The following is a 23,771-nucleotide window of genomic DNA, read 5'->3' as shown; positions in this document are numbered from 1 at the left end:
TTCCAACTGATCAATGAAGTAACCCCTGAATTTTCAAAGCAAATCCATAAGTTAAAGCATCTTATTTTTTTGATCCTATATACATCTATTGAGCTGTTTGCAGAAATATGTGCATGGCTCACTGCTGTTTTTTCTAGGTGGTTTAAGGTTCTCCTCCACCATCCAAGAGTATGATAACTGAGACCATCCAGGGCAATCAAACAAAAAAATTATGTCCAATAAAAAATTAAGTTTTTATTAGGTTAGTGCAAAAGTAATGTCAAAAACTACAATTACTTTTGCACCACCTAATAGAATTAAAACAGTTGAGAAAAGACATTATAGCTTATTTTCATAAACAATAACAACAAATATTTCAAAGATCATAGGGATTCTGCGAGTATGGAGCTAGACTGCCTGAGTGTCATCTCTGATTCCTCCACTGACAGACTGAGTCACTTTGAACAAATTATTTAATGTCTTGGAGGCTCAGTTTTCTCATCTGTAAACTGAGCATAATAATAGTAGCTATTCATGTGTTTGTGAGGATTAAATGAATTAGTATAGAGGAAATATTTAGAACTGTGCCTGGAACATAGCTGCTACAAATAATAAATATTAGCTTTCTCAAAATTGATTTAAAGAGAAGGTGTACATATAATACAAAGGCCAAAAAAGTAGAATCAAAATGATGGTGACAGTATTGAGGACAGAAATATAATAGTAGTTTGTTTCCACAATAATAATATCTATGAAATGTTTTGATTCAGAAAAGTCTTAGCAAATAACAACAATAGCAACAAACATTTGGAGAAATGAATTTACTATGTGCCCGGCACTATCCTAAGCACTTTGCACATATCATTAAATCTTCAGATTGCCGCTATGGGGTATGATCATAACAAAGTCCATTCTGTGGAATAGAACCGGGGAAGAAAAAGTTTAAATAATGTAACCACATGTTGAAGGCTTAGTTGTGTTTGAGATTTAAATGGCATGCCCCATTTTCTTGTGGTTTATTTTCCCAGTAAACTGATCTTTGATCTAACTTTTAAAATGCAGATAGCCCAATGTAATCTTACAATGCCATTTTGTCTGGGGACATTTATTAAATGGATCCCATTATGACAGCATTGCATAGATTCAGCTAAGTCTGCAAATCATTTATCCATTAAGAAATTTTCCATTTCTGAGTAGACCCCTCAGAGCAAAAACATTTTCACGAATGGAAAGACTTACTTAAAGCAAAGGCCTTTCACAAGCCTCAGTATATATCAGGATTTCTCGAAGTTTTTCAAATAAACATCTACTACCTAACCACCTATAACAGTCTAATGTCTACAAACCTTTGGCTAGACTTCTGCCTTATGAAGTTATTGGGACTCTTAGGAGCTCAATTTATTTATTCCAGGGGTTGAATGCTTACTAAGTACTGAATGAAGCCAATATTATAATTTCAGGAATGTTACGTGGGCTGACTATTCTTTTGCAAGTTAAATGATGTCAGCAGCTTTTGTGAGTACAACAAATTTATTCATAATTGTTTGCACTTGTAATAGTTGAGATTCCTCAGCCTTTATTTAGGGACTTTTTTTTCCAAGGCACATTTCAGGGGATTGACTGAAAGAGAAAAAAAAGCCTCTGGCTTTTATTCCAAAAGCAATGACATACATATTTGTGCAAATTATACAGGAGACAATACAAGATGGTATGTCAAAAGATCTCATATTTGAGTACCTTAAAATGCAAGATAGTATGGCTCAAAATAAACAATACTTTAGCGAACTAATGCAAGAAGCAGCCCTCTTTTACTTTTGTAACTTTTTTGTAACTGAAAATTATAAAAGATATATCTTTGCAAAAAAAAAAGAGGAAGAGACACAAAACCTCCCACTTTCACTTTTCATAATCTCTCTCACAGGAATACTTAGCCAATTATGAATGTTCATTTTTCATTGTTAGACATTTTTTATCTGGTTTAGCACAAAAGGCAAGTCACTTGGGGTTAAATGTTAGCATGAAAATAAGTTGAGTCATTTTGATCTGTGAATGGGAATTAAAATGTACCTCTGGCTCCATTTTCCACTCAGTGCCAAATTTTATTCTCTGAATTTTTTTCTAACATACTATAAATAAATTTATAATTTGAAGTAAAGCTGTGCCTGAATTTATATAAATATTTAGAGAGCTTTACACTGCACAAGAATACTGGTGAAAGAGTACAGAGGAACTAAACCATTTTCTGTTTGTAATTTGATGTCTAACTTTTATTGACGCCATCACAAAACTAAGATTGTGCATTTACCACTTGTCAACTATTGAACTGATTGTTTTTAACTTGTTCTCAATCAATTTACTGAATTTAAGGGAAACCACGAAGGCACTGATTAAATTAGAAAATAAAAATTCATAACTATTGCACTCGTTGGTATTAATTAGAATTCTCAGGTATAGACACACTTGGGGGTAGTTTTGATTACTTTGCTGTCAAGGTTGTAATTCAAATAATGGTAAATCTTTGAACCTGTCAATGAACAGATAGGACATATAGTCTCTGGTACAAACCAAACTCCCTTCTCTGCCTTTATTCTCTAATTATCAGAGTCTGTCCTAATGGAATAAGCACTGGAATGAAAGGCAGATGACCTTATGGAAGTTGGATACAGTCTCTTATTTTACTACTCTAACTTTTTGAAAGGGGACCTGACCCTAGCTTCTTAAAGTCTCAGTTTCTCTATCTACAGAGTAGAGAATACATAAGTTTCTCTTTCAAGGATTATTACAGGATTAAACGAAATAATCCCAGGAAAGTACACACTGCCTAGCTCCTAGCAGAGATGTAATAACTATTAGCTATCATTATAATTTTAAAAGCTTAAAATAGATAATGCATGTGAAAATATACTATACTTTTTAGCAATTTAACAACACTTGTTTTCAAACAAGTGTTTGTAGAATCATCACCTAGTCTACTATTGATTTATATATAAAAGCTGTAACTCAGTGGCTAAAATGACAGGCAACTCCATGGCATAACTCATACGTCTCTGTTATTTGAACAGCAGGGAGCTAAACATATGCCAGTTGGATAATTACCTAAGTATTAGATTTGCAAAGGTAGAAGAAAGGCACTAAGAAATATGATCATATGCCAGAAGCTCAAAACTTTTCTAGAATCATTTCATTAGGTACCAGAAACTGCAGGAGAAACTTCTTAGGAGAAAAAGTTTGTAAAAGAGAAGCACAGTTGTTAAGTTTCATTCCACATGTATTTAGACAGCTAAGTTAAGCCTGCTTGTTAGGTTAGCCTCAGTAGAGACTGTTACTGCCTATACAATCTCGCACTGCTGAACACCAGTTGATTTTATTAAGAACGTAATTTCTAGTGAGTAGTTACTGTATCCTTAAATGCATTAATCTATCTTCCACTCAATTATGGTTTATAAAGAATATATTTTCTTTAAAGACTAAATCTTTAGACTCTTCCACCATCTGGCATATATTGAATAATTGTTGGATTTGGCAGGGAATGGAGACCTATAAGTTACTAATCTCTCTCATATAATAATTACTCCTAGAATAATCGAGAATTTGCACAACACACATTCCCTTTTGCTGGATAGTAGAGTAAAAATGTATATCAAGGTTAGATTGGCAGTCTGTGATTTCTAAATTTAAAATTGAAAACTGAGACTTCTCTTACCTTGCACTGAAATGATTAAGTAATATCCCTCAAAAGGCAACTCTGAGTTTCCAATCACATTCTTGAGATCTAACCTAATACATTCATTTCAACATAATCAAATTCTTCAGTAAGTGGGCAGGCTGAAAATCTAGTTAGTAATCCTTTGTAGACTTTTAGATTCAACAAATGCTATGACTTTTTTCCTACTAGCCTTACAAAGAACTCTTTAATTATTGACTTTTATAATTCTCCTTTGTCTACTACTAGTTGGACGTAACCACAGAGAGTGCTCTGTTTAATTCCATTTCTCTCATTGCTAAAAGTAAAGATTGATCATCAGTAGGCTTGAAACTTGCAGGCATTTTTACTTTCAGAAAGAAATTAGTTGATATTTAGTTGGTCATATATTTGCAGCATAATTATTACATACAGTATAGTTTAAAATACAATTATACAACTATCATTGTGAAATATATTATAATTATAAAATAATTAGGAAAGGGTACGATATATATTATTGGACTATTGTCAACATCACACATGGAATATATGCAAAACAAAATTTTTAGAAAAGATATAATACAATTTGAAACAGACAACGTTCTATTTAATTTCTATCAAATGTTTCTTGAGAACTTACTCTGTTCATCAGTATTAGATAATGTGATGTAGGGTGGTTTTAAACAAAGACAATGACATGGTTTCTATTTTGAGGCATTTATAATCTGGTTAGAGGAGTGAAATGTAGATATATGAAAGAGAAAGAAAATGGTATGTGACTATCAATAATCAAGTGCTAGAAGTCTAGAAAAGGTGGGATGGAGGATGGAGAATGTGTTTTTGACTTTCTTCAATAATAATAGTTACTCTTCAGCAAACACCTACTACCTTTCAGGAATTTTACATTTGTTATTTCTAAAATTAAGAAAACATTAATAATAGTATTATGTGATCTGGACCCAGAATCTCATATACCTAGAAGGGTTTCTCTTTGTTTTTTTTTTTTGTTGTTGTTGATGTTTGTTTTGTTTTTTTGAGATTGAGTCTTGCTCTGTCACCCAGGCTGGAGTGCAGTGGCGTGATCTTGTCTCATTGCAACCTCCACCTCCTGGGTTCAAGCAATTCTCCTGCCTCAGCCTACCGAGTAGGTGGGACTACAGGCACGTGCCACCATACCTGGCTATTTTTTTGTATTTTTAGTAGAGACGGGGTTTTACCATGTTAGCAGGATGGTCTCGATCTCCTGACCTCGTGATCCACCCACCTCGGCCTCCCAAAGTGCTGAAATTACAGGTGTGAGGTACCGCGCGAGGCCTGGTTTCTCTTTCTTAAATTAGAGTCTATTCATTCATCATCTAAGTATCCATCTATATATCCATTTATCCATACAAGATATTCTTAGTTTGATAATTCTGTGTTTTTATAAATTCCTTTATGTACTATCACAGGAGTATCTTCCATTAAGCAGAAGATGGTGTGTGTTTTAATTATCATGAAATGCCACACATTAGGAGATAACTTTTCAAAATCATGTAAACATTCCCAAAAGTCTCTTACTGTAACTGAGAACAAGACAGCCTTCCAAAGCTTTTACATTCTCTTTCCAAACATCTAATCCATAATTCTCCAAAGCAAAGTAGAAACGAAAGAACTTTTAAAGATCCTTCAACTGTAGGTGTTAAACTACTTAGCATCATCTACCTATCAAGGTCTGAAAGTATCAATGTACCCCTATACATAAGGGGACACATTGCTACCATTCACTTCTACTGTTACCACAAAGATAAATGCTGCAAAATAGCAAAGTGCTCCAAAGTAAATCACTCTCTCAACTCGGACTATTTCCTGTGTACTAAGTGAATGGCAGTGGAATTAGAACCATGGGCCTGTTTTATTTATTTGACATAGTATTGGATTTCATTTTTACAAGGTGATCTTCAGCTTTCAAAGTCTTTGAGAACTACCAGCTCTTGTATAACTGGCTAATTCTACAGATCTATGAAAGTGGGAGACAATAGTAATCTATAATTATCTTGATTGTTCTATTACATAAGAGAAGTATAGATTAGAATAGTTGGGATTGTTTACAAGAATAAAATGCCTCACCAATTATAGAATGACTCAAATTAGACAATGCTGCTAATTAGCTGTGAATGAACAGTATTAACACAAAAAACTGTGTGTACTATTCTTTTCTTGTGGGTAATGAGTGATGGGAATGTGATTTCTTTGCCAATTGGAAGTCTCCCAGATTTAAATTCCATGTTGAAAGGTAAAATAATTATATTATCTTAGAATGGTATGGTACTTAATCACTAATAATTAAAGGGTAAACTTTACATTATTGATAGCAAAAACCTAGTTTTAAAATGCCCAAATCTAACCCAAATAAGAGGCTTATGTCAATTTCCTGTGTGTAATATTCACTAATTTTGTGTGGATTTGTATTTGCTTATATAAATGAGGTTCATTTACAGCTGTAATTCTTTTCTAAAAACCATTTATGCCCCAAACCATGTGATGAATATTTTACCATTTAAATTTTAAAATGCATTTAGAAAATAAACTAGCCTAAATCCTAATGTATACTCCATATAATACAGCGGAAGCATACTACCACAAGCTTTGAATGTACATGTCTTAATTCTTTTAAAGAGGCCATTATCTATTTATTCATCCATCCATCCATCCATCCATCCATCCATCCATCCATCCATCCATTTATCCATTCACCTTTTTGTTAAACCTTTCCCCTGGAAAATAGCTAATGTACTTTAAAAGAATTTCTCTCCCTTAACAGTAACACAGCTTCATGGGTTTATTCACTTACCGGTGCAGAGTTTCCATCTGGTCCTCTTGATCGAACCATTTTCCCTAGTACTTCTACACCATCTGATGTGATATTAGCTGATGCATTTATTGCCTTCTCACCCACTTGCTTGCAGTCAATAACCAATTTGACCAAAGTGTCACTGACAACAATGTGTAGCTAGGTAAAAGTAAGATGTTTTAGGAGGTAAGAAAGAGAAGGAAATATCAACCAAATTTGTATAATTGTATGATTCATCATTACAAAGTAAGAAAGAGAAGAGAAGGAATTCTGTTACCATGTATTTTGCTAGAAGAGAAAATTTCCACTTTTATCATCTCCATGATTTTCCCACATTCAAGTACCATCTCTATTTTTATCTAATTAACACTTCTTTTTAAAGTGTCTTTGAAAGGATTCACTTTTTAAAGTCTGGCCTCACTCGAGAGCAATTGCATCTTTGAAATCACAGGACTGCTGTACTAGCTATGCCTTTTCTGAATGCAAATTAACATAAACACAAAAATATTAAAATTAAAAATTCTTGTTGATATATCATCAACAATCATCCAAGGTACCACGAGTGGTTGGCAAATCACACTTTGAAAATATTTGTTTAATTTAGGATGAGGAAAGGGGATCTAGAATCTGAGGGGGAAGGAGGAATGCTTTCTGGTGAACTCAGGTTCAAATAAAATAAAGCTGCTTAGCTTAGCGTATGGTGCAATTTTCACAAACTAGAATCTCAAGAATCTGGAGGTCCATGATCATATTTTCAGGAGTTGACACATTCTTTGTAAGGACTTGTAAAAGTCTGTCTTATTTAGGTGATAGTCAAAGTTAGGTATATTCTAGATGGACTAGATAACTATACTATGTCCAAGTTCTGCCATAAAATTTCAGTGCTTATATATGCATTGTAACTTATGATGGCGTTAGCCTCATGAGTACTATAGTACTTGTTTTTGGCAGACTGATGAGCTAAAAGAGTGAAATTAATAGGTAAATAATGATTTCACCCTAAGTAAAAGCCGAAATAAGCTATAAATCTGTTTAAGGTAAGGTATAATGATAGTTCAAAGAAAAACTATCTTGGGCAATACAATCAAGGTTATGCGGTGAAATTAATAGGCAAATAATGGTTTCACCCTAAGTAAAAGCCAAAAGAAGTTACAAATCTGTTTAAGGTAAGGTATCATGGTAGTTCGAAGAAAAAACATCTTGGGCAATACAATCAAGGTTATGGGAGTTATAGTAGCTAGCAGTGTATTCACATTGTAAGCAGAGGTTGAATGTCAATGAAATAATGTCCTCTTTCATATTAAGATAGTATTACTTTTAATTTTACTGGTTTTGTTCAACTTCATTTTTGTTTCATTGTTGTATATTGAAAGCACATGGACTTACACAAATTTTTATTGCATGTTTCCTTTAAATTAGATCATGATACAAATAATGTAAGTCAACATTGGGACTCTTGAGAATCCTTCTCCTTCAAAAAGGAATTAACTATTGCCCAAGTATAGAATCACGGATGGAATAAACACCACCACATTCCTTGCTTCTTATTAACATCTCTGTTACGATCATTTACTAGAGTATAATTCAACTAGCACGTGTTTTTGAGCCGTAGAACACTTTCCATTATTATAGATTACAGCTAGAAAACCTAGCTTCTAGTACCCCTGCCTTAAGAATCGTTAACTTGTGGGGACTTATTCACATGCTTAAGTTCTATTTTTTTTTTTTAACAAAAGGAGATAATGAAAATTTTTCAGATATTTTGCTTCTTTGGTTGCACTTAAGTGCTCATGTATATAATTAAAGCTTTTTGAAAGAGACCTTGGGCCCACACTTCATGGTCAAACTGTAAAAAATAAAACTAACTGAAAATCAATGAGAAATTAAGGTAAAGTATTTATTCATTTACAAGTCTATGAACAAATAGAATTTGATTTCTACAAATTGAATTTGCATTGAGATATTCTATTAATAGGTCTATTTTAAAGTATTTTGTCACATGAGAAGCCTTTTTATGAATTTTTTTCCTCGTTTGACTTTTTGGCTTTATTAACACTTAGAGGGAAGTCGTCCTTCATATAACTTTAAAAAATTTAAAGCTTTATAAATTTTAAATCAATTTTTAATGAACCTCACTTCTTGACTTCTTCTGGTAAGGAAATAAAGCTTAACCTTCACCTAAGACTTACAAAGGATTCTTTGGAATGAGAATTACAAGTTCATGCCTAAAACGTGGGCTAAAATGACGATGTTTCCTTTAACACTCATGAAATCTCAAATGCTTTTCATCTCTCATACAATTTTTTTTTTTACTATTTTGCAATACACTGTCCATAACCAAGAAAATAAACATGCGAAGAGGAATTTGATGATTAAACAATGTTAAGTCCTAAGAGCTGCTAATGGGACCACTTTGAGCCATGAACTAATAAATCTCCACCTGTATCTCATGTGCTTTTCAGATACCTTTTCTTCTGGTAGTACAGCCCTACTAAACAGGAAAAAAAGTAAGTGTGTGTGTGTGTGTGTGTGTGTGTGTGTGTGTGTTTAGCAACTGTTCTTACGCAATTATGTGGTATGCAATTACGATATTCAAAACCACAGAAAGTAGCAAAGTTGCATAAATTAGATTGATTTGACCGCATTCTAGGCCATGAGACAAGAGCCAAGAAAATTGCTTTGCAGCATCCCTTCTCTCACTTTAAAAGGGCAGTAAGGGCCTGGTTAGGAAGCAAAGTATTTTTCTACACCACCTAGCAAATGCTCTGCTCATTCTGCAGTGTAGGTGCTGCACTGCTTAACACCATAGGTCAGCAGGTTTATTCAAATACAAAGGAAGCAGTAGATGTTGGTAACTGTCCACCCCAGTGATCACCACAGGTAAGTGTTTCTGAGAAGCAAATGTTAAGGAACATAGTTCTACCACAAGTGATGAGTTATTAAAATAATGACAAGTAAACTTAGGTTTTATAAAATTTTTCCACAGGGTACCTGTTATGATGACAGTGATGGGTTGTATTTGTATATATGTAAAAGTATCAGTGCAATCAGTTGTCTCTGTCTGCACATTTTAAGATGATTCGGCGGATTGTGCTTTCATCTGCACTGGTAGATAGCTAGTTGTACCAGCTAGACCAGCAATCTTTTCTACATCGCACCTAATGTAGCAAATGAGCAACTGTCCACTTGGTAACACCGTATCCTTAACTACAATTTTCCTCAAAGAGGAAAGTGGACCCCTTATTTTCTGGAGTGCCTGACAAAAAAAAAAAAATGCACATTTCAGGGTCCTCTCTCAGATCTACCAAATCCCAATCTCTGGGCATTGTTAACAATCACAAAGGTTAATTCTCACTCCAGTTGAAATTTAAGATCCAAAGCCCCATGGAATTTTTCTTAAATGGCTTTGTTCAATAGCAAACAGAATAAAGAATATATGCATACACAGCATTACTGACCTTGTGAAAGCTTCCATAAAAAATTTTCCTAATTTCAGGTCCTTCGAAAGTAACAGTCTGAAAATCCCCACTCTGGTCATAGTTGAAATATGTTAGAGTTTTCCCACCATCTATTTAAAGAAAAATAAAAATATTTTAGAAATAATTAAAGTAAGTGAATTTTTTTTCTAAAATTCAACACCAAACAAAATAATGCATCTATTGTTTTGAAACTGTATTTAGAATGATGTAATGGGTAAGGAAGTGATCTACAGTCCCCAGGTTGCTGCAGACTCTTAGTTGGTTACATGAACAGATTTAGCCACGTGGTGATGACAGTGAGGCAAAGACTTCCACACATACCCTTCCTCTGTACTTCCTTGCCCAGACTCTCATCCCCATCACTCTCTTGGGAGAAGTTGTCCAAGGGGCTGGGAGTAGAGGCAGACACAGCTGCTTTAAGTTTATCAAATCTTAAAGAATAGAAACCAGGCCCTTTGTCTTTTTAACCCACCGCAGCAACCAACTTTCCTAGGATGTGTAAATTATGCCACCCAAGATATTTCAGTTATTATGAACAAACAAGCAAAAAATTTCCTAATCTTAAATTCTTCCTATTACAAGGAATATTTTATTCTTTAAAAGATAGGAATATTTTTCTAATTCATTCCTATGCTACAAACTAATTCCTCTGTTTTCAAAAGGGAGCAAGCTAGTCTTAATCATTTTGAGAAAATTCTTCATTTTCAAGTCCTGGGTATATATGGAGTTAGTAACATATGTCCTTTCAATCTACAGCTTTTCCTTAGTTTTAATATCAATGCAAAATGCTTCCACAGTATCATATTTAGTTGCTGATTAGTTTCCATGTACTGAAAAATCCTTTTACAAATACTAGTCAGAAATAAGCTTAATACTTTCCTTATCTGAATGTTTGACCTAGCACCTAGTAATAGTCTCCAAATTTTGGTTCCTAGGTTCACTGGAATCCTAAACTAAAACTAGATATAGAAAACTCAGTGATATTAACCAAAAACTTGATCTGCTTAAGTGATCATCATGTACAACGTCCAAGAGCACGAGGTTAAGAAGCTTCCTTCATTGGTTCTTCCTCAACTTTCCAACCTCCAAATATTGGCATTTCCCAGCCTCCAGACCTATTCTCTGCTCTTTCTAGACTCATTTTCTAGATGATCCCACCCAGTCTCATGGCTTATATAGCAAAGACACACAACTTTCAAATGTATATCTTCATCCCAGAATTGTTTCTAAATATGCTGCTGTCAATCTGACATCCACTCTGGGATATCAAATATGCATCTCACATTTATCATATCTATGTCCAAAAAATGAACTGTGATCCCACCCTTCCCATTGACCCTCCAAGGACCTTGCTGTTTCTGTAGTTTTTCCTCTCCCAGTAAAAATTGCTTTTCTCTCTTCTCTTTCCTCACTAGTGCATGCCAGGTCTAGTGTTGGCACAAAATAGGAATTCAAGAAATATTTGTTGAAAGAATGAGAAAATAAATGGATAAATCAACTGCTATATAATTCATTGTTTAGTATTTACACATCACATGAGATTAGCGAGTTACTCTGTAATATACACAAACAGGCGAAATGGCGTGCCACATACATTACTCATACATTTATGTGCGAATGCGATCTCAATAAATATACTTACTGTCTAAAATAACCCCAACCAATGGGTCAGAATTTTTATTTAAAATCTCCCAAAGAGCAAATGGCTCCTGTGGAGTGTCAGGAAGAATCCGGAATAGAAAACTGATTGTGTAGTCGGAGGGCAATCCTTCCGGATGCATGTACCTGAACATAGAAAGAAAACCATGTTTCATTGTATCCTTCCTCAAAAAAGTTACTCCTTTGATTATAAAGCAAATACATTTTCATTCCACAAGATTTGGAAAAACAGAAAAGACCACCATTAACACCAACTAGATCACTGTTGTAGTGATCTAATTTAGTAAAGAATGTGTGCATTTGTCCAGTTTATATCAGTTTGTCCCTTTCTTTTCTTAGCACCATTTATTAGCCATTTTCCATTTCCTTAAATATTTTTAAGAACATGATATTTCATGGCTGCACAATCTTCTCCTGTTTGGCTATTTTATCACTTACCTAATCAGTCGTTTCTCACTGAACATTTTAGTAGTGTCAAAGGTTTTTATACAATAAACAATGTTGATCTATTATCCTTTTGTAAAACATAACTTACGACATTATTACTTTCTACTACATGTTGTAGTCAATTACATTCCCATCTGTGTCACACTATCCAGATCCACCTTCAAAAATTAAGGGTACATTACCCCTGGTCCTGGGAGTATTGTCTGCAGACAGATTTCAGACACCAATCCCCTTCCAGAAATTTTCTTGGCTGAAAAAGGATGCCTCTCCCAAGGTCATGCCACCTTATTAGGAAACCTCTTTTCAATGACTGGTCATTGAGGAAGTATAAGGACCTGAACCCCTGAACCCAATGGGAGACAGCTCTGAGAGGCCATACCATTTTCAGAACTCCTCTGGATGGGTGGAGGTTTTACTGAGATTCTTCACAGCTTGACTTCTCCCTCTTGGCCTATCCTGCGTCCTGCTGTTCCCTTCCATGAGGGAACACCCTCACCGACTTCCCACATACTAATCTCTGCTGGAAAATCTGCTTCCTGAAGAGCCCAACCTAAAATATCACCTTGTCTCTCTTTCTAACAACTAATGTTAGTTTTACTCATTTACTTTTTAAATCTTCCTCCAAGCAAAAAAATACAGCCCTTTACATGTAGTAGGAACTCCATAATAGTTATTAATTGAATAAATAAATGTGCAAATTTAGTATGCACTTGAAAAATGAAAGTTTGGTTTGCATAGATAAAAATAAATATTCATTTATTTATACATTCATTAATTCATTTGTCCATTCAATAAGTATTTTTTGAATGCCAACTATATGTCAGACATTGTAACAGATATTTAAGATGCATCAGCAAATAAACTGACAAGGGTCCTGTGATGGTAAATTTTAGGTTTCAACTTGACTGGATTAAGGAATATCTAGAAACCTGGTAAAGTATTATTTTGGAGTATATCTGTGAGGGTGTTTTCAGAGGAGATTAGCGTGCGAGTCTGAGTGAACTAGGTGGCGGAGATCCACCCTCAATGTGGACAGACACCATATAATTTGCTGGGGATCCAGAGATAAAAACAAGAATAAGGCAAATGTGTCTATAAAGTAGCTAGGTAATACAATTTTTACATAAACCTGACTACTACTCTTCAACTTTCTAGAGTTGCTGTTGTGACTGTCTCAAAGATAGAAACCATTTGAACCATATAGCACTATCATGAAATGATTCAGGGTCTGGGCACTGGAGCTTGATTGCTGGATATAAATTTCAACATTGCCATTTAACTATGCGAGCTCACTCAAGCCATTTAGCTTCTTTGTGTTTCTGATTCATTATCTGTAAAATTTAGGTAATAATGAAATCTACTTTCATAGAGGTGTTTGGAGGTTTGAGTGAGTTGGTGTACATAAGCATTTAGAAAGATGGCTGGCAGTAGTGCTCATAAGTATCAACTTTTTTTTTTTTTTTTTTTTTTTTTAAGACAGCGTCTTGCTCTTTCACCAAGGCTGAGGTGCAGTGGCGTGATCATGGCACACTGTAGCTTCAACCTCCTGGGCTCAAGCAATCCTCCCACCTCAGTCTCCAGAGTAGCTGGGACTACAGGTGCACACCACAATGCCCAGCTAATTTTTTTTATTTTTATTTTTTTGTAGAGACTCTCATTTTGTTGCCCAGGCTGCTCTCAAACTTTTGGCCTCAAGTGATCCTCCCACTTTGGCCTCCCAAAGTGTTAGGATTACAGGAATGAGCCACAGCACTCAGCAATCATTTTTATACGTTGTCACAGATCGGCAGATGTTAAAGTTCAATCCGCATTATTTGTGAGTCTAGTGTTTTTAAACAAAGAAAGGTAAATATCATCTACTCTAAACATCGTAGAAAATCCTAGCAGGGACTATTACACCATATTTCAAGTTGACATCATTTTCACAGTGAGATATAATAAACATATGATCGACTTTAAAATCTTGCAATGGAAACATACCTGGTTGGCTGGGAAACCAGGGCATCTTTATGGAGTTGGTAACATGGAAACACATTGAAAGTACCAGGCTCCATAGAAACCCCTTCCACTGATGAAAAATCTTTTTCAACCAAACCAAACATTTCCATCATTTTAAATCCTAAAAAAAAAAAAATGTAAAAAAAGAATAAACATAGGGAATATGGCACTTTAGAATTTTAAATTTTAATATTTTTCTATTAAGGATTTAAAAACAAAAACAGAAACCCCATCTCCAAATGAGAGGCATGTAATATATTTGTGTTTGAAAAGATTGTGATAATGCATACCTGCAAGATCAATGCCATCCTTGTGTACCATTGGACAGGCTGGAAAACCAAACAAACAAAATAAAACTCTAATTCGGATATTTCACAAACATACTCTTTCCCAGTCCTGAGAACAGGAAACTAATATAATCTTTCCAGAAGCTGATTGTGGAGAGAATCCAAATCAGATGTGACTATGGATTTCTGTGGTTTCGTAAAGATTGAAATGCGCTAAGGTTCCTTATTACAACTAAAGGGTCACAGCTTCCTTCCCTCCTGGGTTCATTAAAATCAGTGGTTACTACCTGAGAGCATGTATTGGGACACATCTCCCTCATAATGTGTTGCCCAGATGAGAATTCTTAATACATTTTACATCTTAATACATACACTCTTAATACATTGAAAATTATTTACTGCATCTGTTTAAGCACAGTTGCTTTTAAACATAGACTCTCATCTGATTAGGGAAGGTTTTTATCAATCTAAACTCTAAACAGAGGAGGGGAGGTTTACTTCCATATGCTCAAGGCCATAAAACTTAATGTCTATATAACAAGCAGCACTGGAAGTCAATATGCTTTTCTCAGATCAAGATGGGACTCATTATTTAACCAGTATCAAATATTTCAGCCGCTGAGCAACATGAGTAAGTACAAATTCCAAAGAACTAACTTGCTGATGCGGTTTCGCAGACAAAAGTAATTAACTCATCTTCGATTTTCTTAAAGGCGTCAAAGTCATCCACAAAGAAGACATGGCGTGCGCTGGGCTTACTGCCAATGCTAACCAACTCCGAGTAATCTGCGTCGGCCACACCAATTGCAAAAATGCTATAGCCTGTGGCAGACAGAGAACAGATTTCTGATTACTTTAAATTGTACAAAACACAAATAATGTAATATAAGACACGTCCAACTGTTTAAAATATGTTTATTTAGGAAGTCCCATGGGGGTGGATAATCCATTCTTTACAGTTCATCAGAGTTCTGCATGTATATATCTCATTATGTGATAATGATTCCATCATCCCCTAAAGAGATTTTCCATTTTAAAGGAACCCAAGAAGACTAAGGCCCCAATGTGTGCTTGAGATGAAATAGTTTGCATTTGAGTAATATCTCTATGGTTGCATATTTTTAAAAGTTACTTTAACATTTATGGTATGAAATATACTTGAAACAGAGACACTGAGCTTATCTCAGTTTTTTTACAGAAGTAGAAACGGAGACATTGATAGGCCTAGCAGCCTAAGGTGGGTCACCATTCAATGCTTGGCAAGTAAACAGAACTACTATTTGCCATAACTTATGTAATGTAATCTTCACAGCGGTCCTGTGAGAGTCTCCATTTTACAGAATAAGAGGCTGAGGAATTTCTGTAATAAGGTTCCTTCCCTGTATACACACACACACACACACACACATATATATATATTCAATCAATATATTTTCTTTTTGTAAAAAAATTTACTTTAAATTCTGGGATACATGTGCAGAACATGCAGGTTTGTTACATAGGTGTACATGTGCCATGGTGGTTTACTGCACCTATCAACCTGTCATCTAGGTTTTAAGCCCTGCATGCATTAGGTATTTGTCCTAATGCTCTCCCTCCCTTGCCCCCAACCCCCGATAGGCCCCGGTGTGTGATGTTCCCCTCCCTGTGTCCATGTGTTCTCATTGTTCAACTCCCACTTATAAGTGAGAACACATGGTGTTTGGTTTTCTGTTCCTGTTCCAGTTTTCTGAGGATGATGGTTTCCAGCTTCATCCATGTCCCTACAAAGGACATGAACTCATTCTTTATCATGGCTGCAGAGTATTCCATGGTTTATATGTGCCACATTTTCTTTATCTAGTCTATCATTGATAGGCATTTGGGTATGATTAAGAGGCTGAGTTGTTTCTGTAATAAGGTTCTTTCCTTTGTCCTTTTCTTACAGTACTCAGTTGCTAGAGTTCCTTATAAAGGGCATCCTGGATGTAATGAAAGAGTTAGAGAAAATAACCTATTTTCTCTAACAAAACAGTACACTTACACATTTGTATACCAGAAAATATTTTTAAAATTACACTGTCTAGTTCATACGAAGAAATATTTTAAAACATTTAAGTAATGCTGATATAGCCTATACATTTGTATTTAGAAAATAACAATTCTAACATTACATTTGGTAGCCACTATTGTTTATGTATCTTACCATCTAATTGCATCTCCCTGGAGATTTTGTTCACATCATCTTGTGATCTTCCATCAGTTATAACCACAATAACCTTTGGGATGCCCCTTCTTGTACCTGACTCTGCTGTGAACAAGGAATCTCGAACATACTTAATTGCTTTTCCTGAAACAAAGAAAGGCAACAGTTTGATCTCACTCTCTCCCATTTTTGTTTTTCTGGGGAGGAAAGGGTGGGAACAAAGTTCTTAAATTAAGGAAAGAAAATCTTTTAAAAAATTACTATGCCTTAAAACAAAAGGTCACTTCAGTAGTTACTAATAATGAATTACTTTGAGCCTTAGCTGGGCTTCTTTTGGTCATACCTGTTTTTGTATTTCCTCCTTTGTATGAAATGTGTTTAATTGCATCAAGAAGAGTCTCTTTGGTTTTGTAAGCATTTAGTTTAAATTCTGTTCTGGGGTCATCAGTGAATTGAACCATTGCAACCTGGAGAGAGAAGGTGTATTCATTTTTACACATATGTAGACTTCCACTGGGTCAGTAGTTTTAATTTCTTCATTATCTCATTACAAAATCTCCTTGGATTAAAATTTCTTTCATACAAGTTACATGCCAAATTTGAAGACAAATTAAATACGTCTTTTCTTTTTAAAAAATTTTATTTTAGATTCAGAGGGTACATTGTGCAGGTTTGTTACATGGGTAAATGGCATGTCAGTGAGATGTGGTATACAAATGAATCTGTCCCCCAGGTAGTGAGCATAGTACTCAATAGGTAGTTCTTCAACCTTCAGCCACCTTCTTTTTTCCCCCTACTAGTAGCCCCTGGTGTCTATTGTTCCCATCTTTATGTCCACGTGTACTCAATGTTTATCTCCCACTTATAAGTGAGAGCATGCAGTATTTGGTTTCCTGTTTCTCTGTTAATTTGCACAAGATAATGGCTTCCAGCAGCACCTGTCTTGCTGCAAAGAACATGATTTTGTTCTTTTTTTATGGCTGCATAGTATTTCTTGCTGTATGTTCACCACATTTTCTTTATCCAGTCCACCACTGATGGGCATTCCATGTTTGTTATTGTGAATAGCGCTGCAATGAACACAGGAGTGCATGTGTCTCTAAGTACTTTCAGGAAGTAGTTTTCAAAAAATCTTTTCAAGCATGTAGGATTTTTGCCACCTCATTTGACAGTTTAAAAATGGCAGCCTAAGCTCGCTAACTTGACAAATGTCCGAGAATCAGAGTTAGACTCTTTACAAAGACTTCTTTATGAAGCAAACCTATGAAGTAATTACTACTATTCTACTCACTCTACACTTGAGGAAACTGAGCTGCAAAAGACCAGTTACTTGCACATCACAAGAGTGGTCACTGGCAGAGTCAACAATTGAAGTTAGGTCTATTTTATATCAAAATGTATGTTCTTAACCACTACTATACAAAACTTTCTGGCTTCAGTTCTTACAACTTGCTTTTATTCCTGTGGAACTTTTGGACCATTTTTAATTAATTGTTTTTAATTTGTTTTTCAGAATCATGATGTAAGAAGTAAAGATAGCATCTTTAGAGTGCTTTCTTTGTTTAAGTGAGCCTTAAGCTGCTACCAGTTTATCAGTCTACTGGACATGTCACCATTTTTATAAAGTCTCCTCCAATTCAAAGGAAATTTCCTTCTTTCTGACGTGCCTCAGCATGTTATCTATTCTCCTCTTTTTTAATAACCTATTTTTATTTTTTTTATTATACTTAAGTTCTAGGGTACACGTGCACAATGTGCAGGTTTGTTACATATGTATACATGTGCCATGTTGGTGTGCCACACCCATTAACTTGTCATTTACATTAGGTATATCTCCTAATGCTATCCCTCCCCTTTACTCCCACCACACAGCCATAAAAAAGGATGAGTTCATGTCCTTTGTAGGGACATGGATGAAGCTGGAAATCATCATTCTGAGCAAACTATCACAAGGACAGAAAACCAAACACCACATGTTCTCATTCTAGGTGGGAATCAAACAATGAGAACACTTGGACACAGGGTGGGGAACCTATTTTTATTTTCAATACTTTTGGGGTACAAGGGTATTTGGTTACATGGTTGAATTGTATAGTGGTGAGGTTTGAGATTTTAGTGCACCCATCACCCAAGTAGTGTACATTCTATCCAGTATGTAGTTTTTTATCCTTCACTCACCTTCCACCCTCCCCACTCTGAGTCTCTAAGTCCATCATACCACCCTGTGTTCCTTTGTGTAGCTATAGCTTAGCTCTCGCTTAAAAGTGAGAACATATGGTGTTTGATTTTCCATTCCTGAATTACTTCACTTAGAATAATGGCCTCCATGCAAGCTGCTGCAAAGTACATTACTTTGTTCTTTTTTATGACTGAGTAGTATTCCATGGGGTGTGTGTGTGTGTGTGTGTGTGTGTGTGTACATATTACATTTTCTTTACCTACTAATTGGATGACGGGCACTGAAGTTGGTTCTATATCTTTGCATTTGTGAATTGTGCTAAAATAAACATATGTTTCCTGGTATCTTTTGACATAATGACTTCTTTTCCTTTGGGTAGACAGCCATTACTGGGATTCCTGGAACCAAAGGTAAATCTACTTTTAGTTCTTTAAGAAATCTCCATACTGTTTTCCACAGAGGTTGTACTAAATTACATGCCCACCAGCAGCAGTGTATAAGTATTCCCTTTTCACCACATCCATACCAACATCTATTGTTTTTTGACTTATAATAATGGCCATTCTTACAGGGACAAGGTGGTATCTCATTGTGGTTTTAATCTGCATTTCCATGATGATTAGTGATGTTGAGCATTTTTTCACATGTTTGTGGGCCATTTGTATATCTTCTTTTGAGAAATGTTTATTCATGCCATTTTCCCATTTTTTTTTTTTGATGAGATATTTGGTTTTTTTCTTGCTGATTTGTGTGAGTTTCCTATAGATTCCGGATATTAGTTCTTTGTCAGATGCATAGTTTGCAAACATTTTCTCCCATTCTTGGGTTTGCTGTTTACTCTGATGATTATTTCTTTAGCTGTTCAGAAGGTTTTAGTTTAATTAGGTACCATTTATTTATTTTTGTTTTTGTTGAATTTGCTTTTGGAGTCTTAGTCATATATTCCTTGCCTAGACCAATGTCCAGAAGAGTTTTTCCCAGGTTATCTTCTAGAATTTTTATCATTTCAGGTCTTAGATTTACGACTTTGATCCATCTTGAGTTGACTTTTGTATAAGGTGAGAGGTTGGGATCCAGTTTCATTCTACATGTGGCTATCCAGTTTTCCCAGTGCCATTTATTAAATAGGGTGTCATTTCCCCAATTTACGTTTTTGAATGTTTTGTCCAAGATCAGTTGGTTGTATGTATTTGACTTTATTTCTGGGTTCTCTGCTCTGTTCCATTAGTTTATGTGCTTACTTTTGTAACAGTACCATGCTGTTTTGGTAACTATGGCCTTGTAGTGTACTTTGAAGTCAGGTAATGTGATGCCTCCAGATTTTTTTCTTTTTGGTTAGGAGTGCTTTGGCTATTTGGGCTCTTTTTGGGTTCCATATGAATTTCAGGATTGTTTTTTCTAATTCTGTGAAAAACAATGTTGGTATTTTTATAGGAATTGCATTGAATCTGTAGATTGCTTTGGGAAGCATGGTCATTTTCATAAGAATTCTTTCAATCCATGAACATGGGATGCTTCCATTTGTTTGTATCATCTCTGATTTCTCTTAGTAGTGTTTTGTGATTCTCATTGAAGAGAATTTCCATCTCTTTAGTTAAGTATAATATATTCCTAGGTATGTCAATTTTTTTTTTTTTGCAGCTATTGTAAAAGCTATTGTGTTCTTGATTTGATCCTCAGGCCTTATCTCTTATCTGAGAATTGATCGTTGGTGTATAGCAGTGCTACTGCTTTGTATACATTGATTTGTAACCTAAGAGTTTACTGAATTTGTTTATCAAATCTAGGAGTCTTTTGGAGAAGTCTTTAAGTTCTCTAGGTATATGATCATATCATTGGCACACAGCAATAATTTAACTTTTTCTTTTCCAGTTTGGATGCCCTTTATTATTTTCTCTTGCCTGATTGCTCTGGCTAGGACTTCTAGTACTATCTTGAATAGAAGTGGTGAAAATGATTACCTTTGTCTTGTTCCAGTTCTCAGAAGGAATGCTATAAACTTTTTTCCATTCAGTATAATTTTGGCTGTGGGGTTGTTATATATGGCTTTTATTATTTTGAGGTATGTCCCTTCTATTCCTAGTTTGTTGAAAGTATTTATCATAAAGGGATGCTGGATTTTATTGAATGTTTTCTGCATCTATGAGATGAACATATGGTTTTTGTTATTAATTCTGCTTATGTGATGTATTACATTTATTGACTTGTGCATGTTAAACCCTCTCTGTGTCCCTGGGATGATATTCACTTGATCACAGCGTATTATCTTCTTGATGTGTTGCTGGATTTGTTTAGCTAGTATTTTGTTGATTATTTTTGCATCTATGTTCACCAGGGATATCGGCATATTTTCTTTTTCATTATGTCCTCTACTGGTTTTTGTATCAGGTAATACTGGCTTCACAGAATGACATAGGGAGAATTCCCCTTCTAATCTTTTACAATATTAGGTTGGTGCAAAAGTAATTGTGGTTTGCACCAATCTAATAGTTTCCATAGAATTGGTATCAATTCTTCTTTGAATGTCTGGTAGAATTTATCTGTGAATCCATCTGGCCCTGGGCCTTTTTTTTTTTTTTGGGAAATTTTTTAAAATTACTGATGCAATCTCACTGCTTATTACTGGTCTGCTCAGGGCTTATTCTTGATTTAATCTAGGAGGGTTGTTGTTTTCCAGGAATTCATCCATTTCGTTCAGATTTTGTAGTTTCTATGTATAGAGGTGTTCGTAATAGTGTTGAATAATCTTTTGTATTTCTGTGGTGTTGGTTGTAATGTCTCTATTTTCATTTCTAATTGAGACTATTTGAATCTTCTCTCTTTTTTCTTGGTTAATCCAGCTAATGGTCTATCAATTTTATCTTTTCAAAGAATCAATTTTTTGTTTCATTGATCTTTTTTATTGCTTTTTGTTTCAATTTCATTTAGTTCTGCTCCGATTTTTGTTATTTCTTTTCTTCTGCTAGCGTTGGCTTTGGTTTGTTCTTGTTGAACCAGTTCCTTGAGGTGTGACATTAGGTTGCCAATTTGTGCCTTTTCCGACTTTTTGATGTGGGCATTGAGTGCTATTAATTTTCCTCTTAGAACTTCTTTTACTGTATGTCAGAGGTTTTGACAACTTGTGTAAGTATTATCTTTCATTCCAAAGAATTTTTTAATTTCCTTCTTAATTTTATTATTAACCCCAAAATCATTCAGGAGCAAATTGTTTAATTTCCATGTATTTGTATATTTTTGAGGATTCCTGTTGGAGCTGATTTCTAGTTTTATTCCCTTGTGATCTGAGAAGATGCCTGATATGACTTTGATTTTTAAAAATTTATTGAGACTTGTTTTGTGGCCTACATGGTCCAGCTTGGAAAATATTCCATATGCTGATGTGAAGAATGTATATTCTGCAGTTCTTGTATAGAATGTTCTGTAAATACGTGTTAGGTCCATTTGTTCTAGAGCGTAGTTTGAGTCCATTGTTTCTTTGTTGACTCTCTGTCTTGACTATCTGTCTAGTGCTGCTAGTGGAGTGTTAAAATTTCCCACTATTATTGTGTTGTTGTCCTACTTCTTAGGTCTCGTAGTAATTGTTTTCTGAATCTGAATCTGGGAGCTCCAGAGTTAAGTGCATATAAATGTAGGATTGTAATATCTTCTTGTTGGATCAATCCTTTTATCATTATATAATGACTTTCTTTGTCTTTTTATTTTACTATTGTTGCTTTAAAGTCTGTTTTATCTGACATAATAATTGCTACTCCTGCTTGCTTTGGGTTTCCATTTGCGTGGAATATCTTCTTTTACCCCTTTACCTTGAGTTTACACAAATCCTTACATGTTAGGTGAGTCTCTTAAAGACAGCAGATATTTGGTTTATGATTTTGTATCCATTCTTCTAATCTGTATCTTTTAAGTGGAGTACTTAGGCTATTTACATTCAACATTGATATTGAGATGTGAGGTACGGTCCCAGTCACCATGTTGTTACCTAAGTACTTTGTTTTCTTCATTGTGTTATTGTTTTATAGTCCCAATGAGTTTTATGCTTTCAAGAGGTTACATTCTGATGTATATCAAACTTTTGTTTCCAAATTTAGAACTTTTTTTAGCATTTCTTATTGGGCTGGTCTGGTAGTGGCAAATTCTCTCACCATTTGTTTGCTTGAAAATGACTTTATTTTTCCTCCATTTATGAAACTTAGTTTTGCTGGATTCAGAATTCTTGGCTGACAGTTATTTTGTTTAAGGAGGCTAAAAATAGGACCCTAATCTTTTCTGTCTTGTATGCTTTCTGCAAAGTATCCATTATCCTCTTACGATACTTCTTGTGCCCAAATTTTCTTGGCCATTCTTTCACAATATATCCAAATCCATTTGTTTCAGTGTACTTCATTGCTACCACCCTAGTCCAGGCCACCATGATCACTCTGCTGGACCATGAGAGTACCTTCCTGACTGGTCTATCTGCTTCCACTCTTATCCGTATTAGTAATTCACATGCCACAAAGCAGTTGAGGTAATCTTTTTTTCTGAAACACATCAGATCTTGGCTCTCCTTAAAACCTTCCAGTGACTTCCAGTTGCATTTATGATGATACTGAACTCCTTTGATGGTCCACAAGACTCAAGATGATCTGGCTTTTGCCTGCTTCTTCCACTTGTTCTATCCTCACACTCTCACCTACTATATTCTAGCCACAAGTTTTGGTGTATGAAGTTTAAAAACTCATTCTCATCTTGGGTCCTCTATACTTATCATTTTCTCTGTCTGGAAACTCCATTCTCAGATCTTCAAGTCTGCATCATTCACATCTCAGTTCAAAAGGCACCTCCTCAAAGAGGTCTTTGGTGACCATACAATTTAAAATAACTGTCACACACAATTTAGAATAATCCCCTGACATCTTTAAATCACATCACTCTGTTTTCATAGCGTACATCCCTACCTTGTGAATCTATTTGCTTGCCTGTTTATATCTGTGTCTGTCCCTTTTCTCTTGTTTTTTAACTTTTCTTCTAGGTTTAGGGGTACATGTGCAGGTTTGTTAGAGA

At 35.0% G+C, this 23,771-nt stretch overlaps 1 protein-coding gene across 1 annotated transcript in view; it reads right to left on the bottom strand.

Annotated features, from left to right (window-relative positions):
- Window positions 1–23,771, bottom strand: part of COL14A1 (collagen type XIV alpha 1 chain) — a 242,278-nt gene that overhangs the window by 79,605 nt on the left and 138,902 nt on the right. The window contains exons 27-34 of the mRNA XM_025394901.1: window positions 16,893–17,016; window positions 16,550–16,693; window positions 15,022–15,186; window positions 14,368–14,406; window positions 14,060–14,198; window positions 11,616–11,758; window positions 9,953–10,062; window positions 6,495–6,653 (exon numbers count right to left, since the gene is read on the bottom strand). Of these exons, the coding sequence (XP_025250686.1) occupies window positions 6,495–6,653; window positions 9,953–10,062; window positions 11,616–11,758; window positions 14,060–14,198; window positions 14,368–14,406; window positions 15,022–15,186; window positions 16,550–16,693; window positions 16,893–17,016 (1,023 nt within the window). The remainder of the gene's footprint in view (window positions 1–6,494; window positions 6,654–9,952; window positions 10,063–11,615; window positions 11,759–14,059; window positions 14,199–14,367; window positions 14,407–15,021; window positions 15,187–16,549; window positions 16,694–16,892; window positions 17,017–23,771) is intronic.

The sequence above is a fragment of the Theropithecus gelada genome, chromosome 8 (assembly GCF_003255815.1).
Source record: "Theropithecus gelada isolate Dixy chromosome 8, Tgel_1.0, whole genome shotgun sequence".
NCBI classification, from domain to species: domain Eukaryota; kingdom Metazoa; phylum Chordata; class Mammalia; order Primates; family Cercopithecidae; genus Theropithecus; species Theropithecus gelada.
This window is presented reverse-complemented; position numbering and strand designations above follow the sequence as displayed.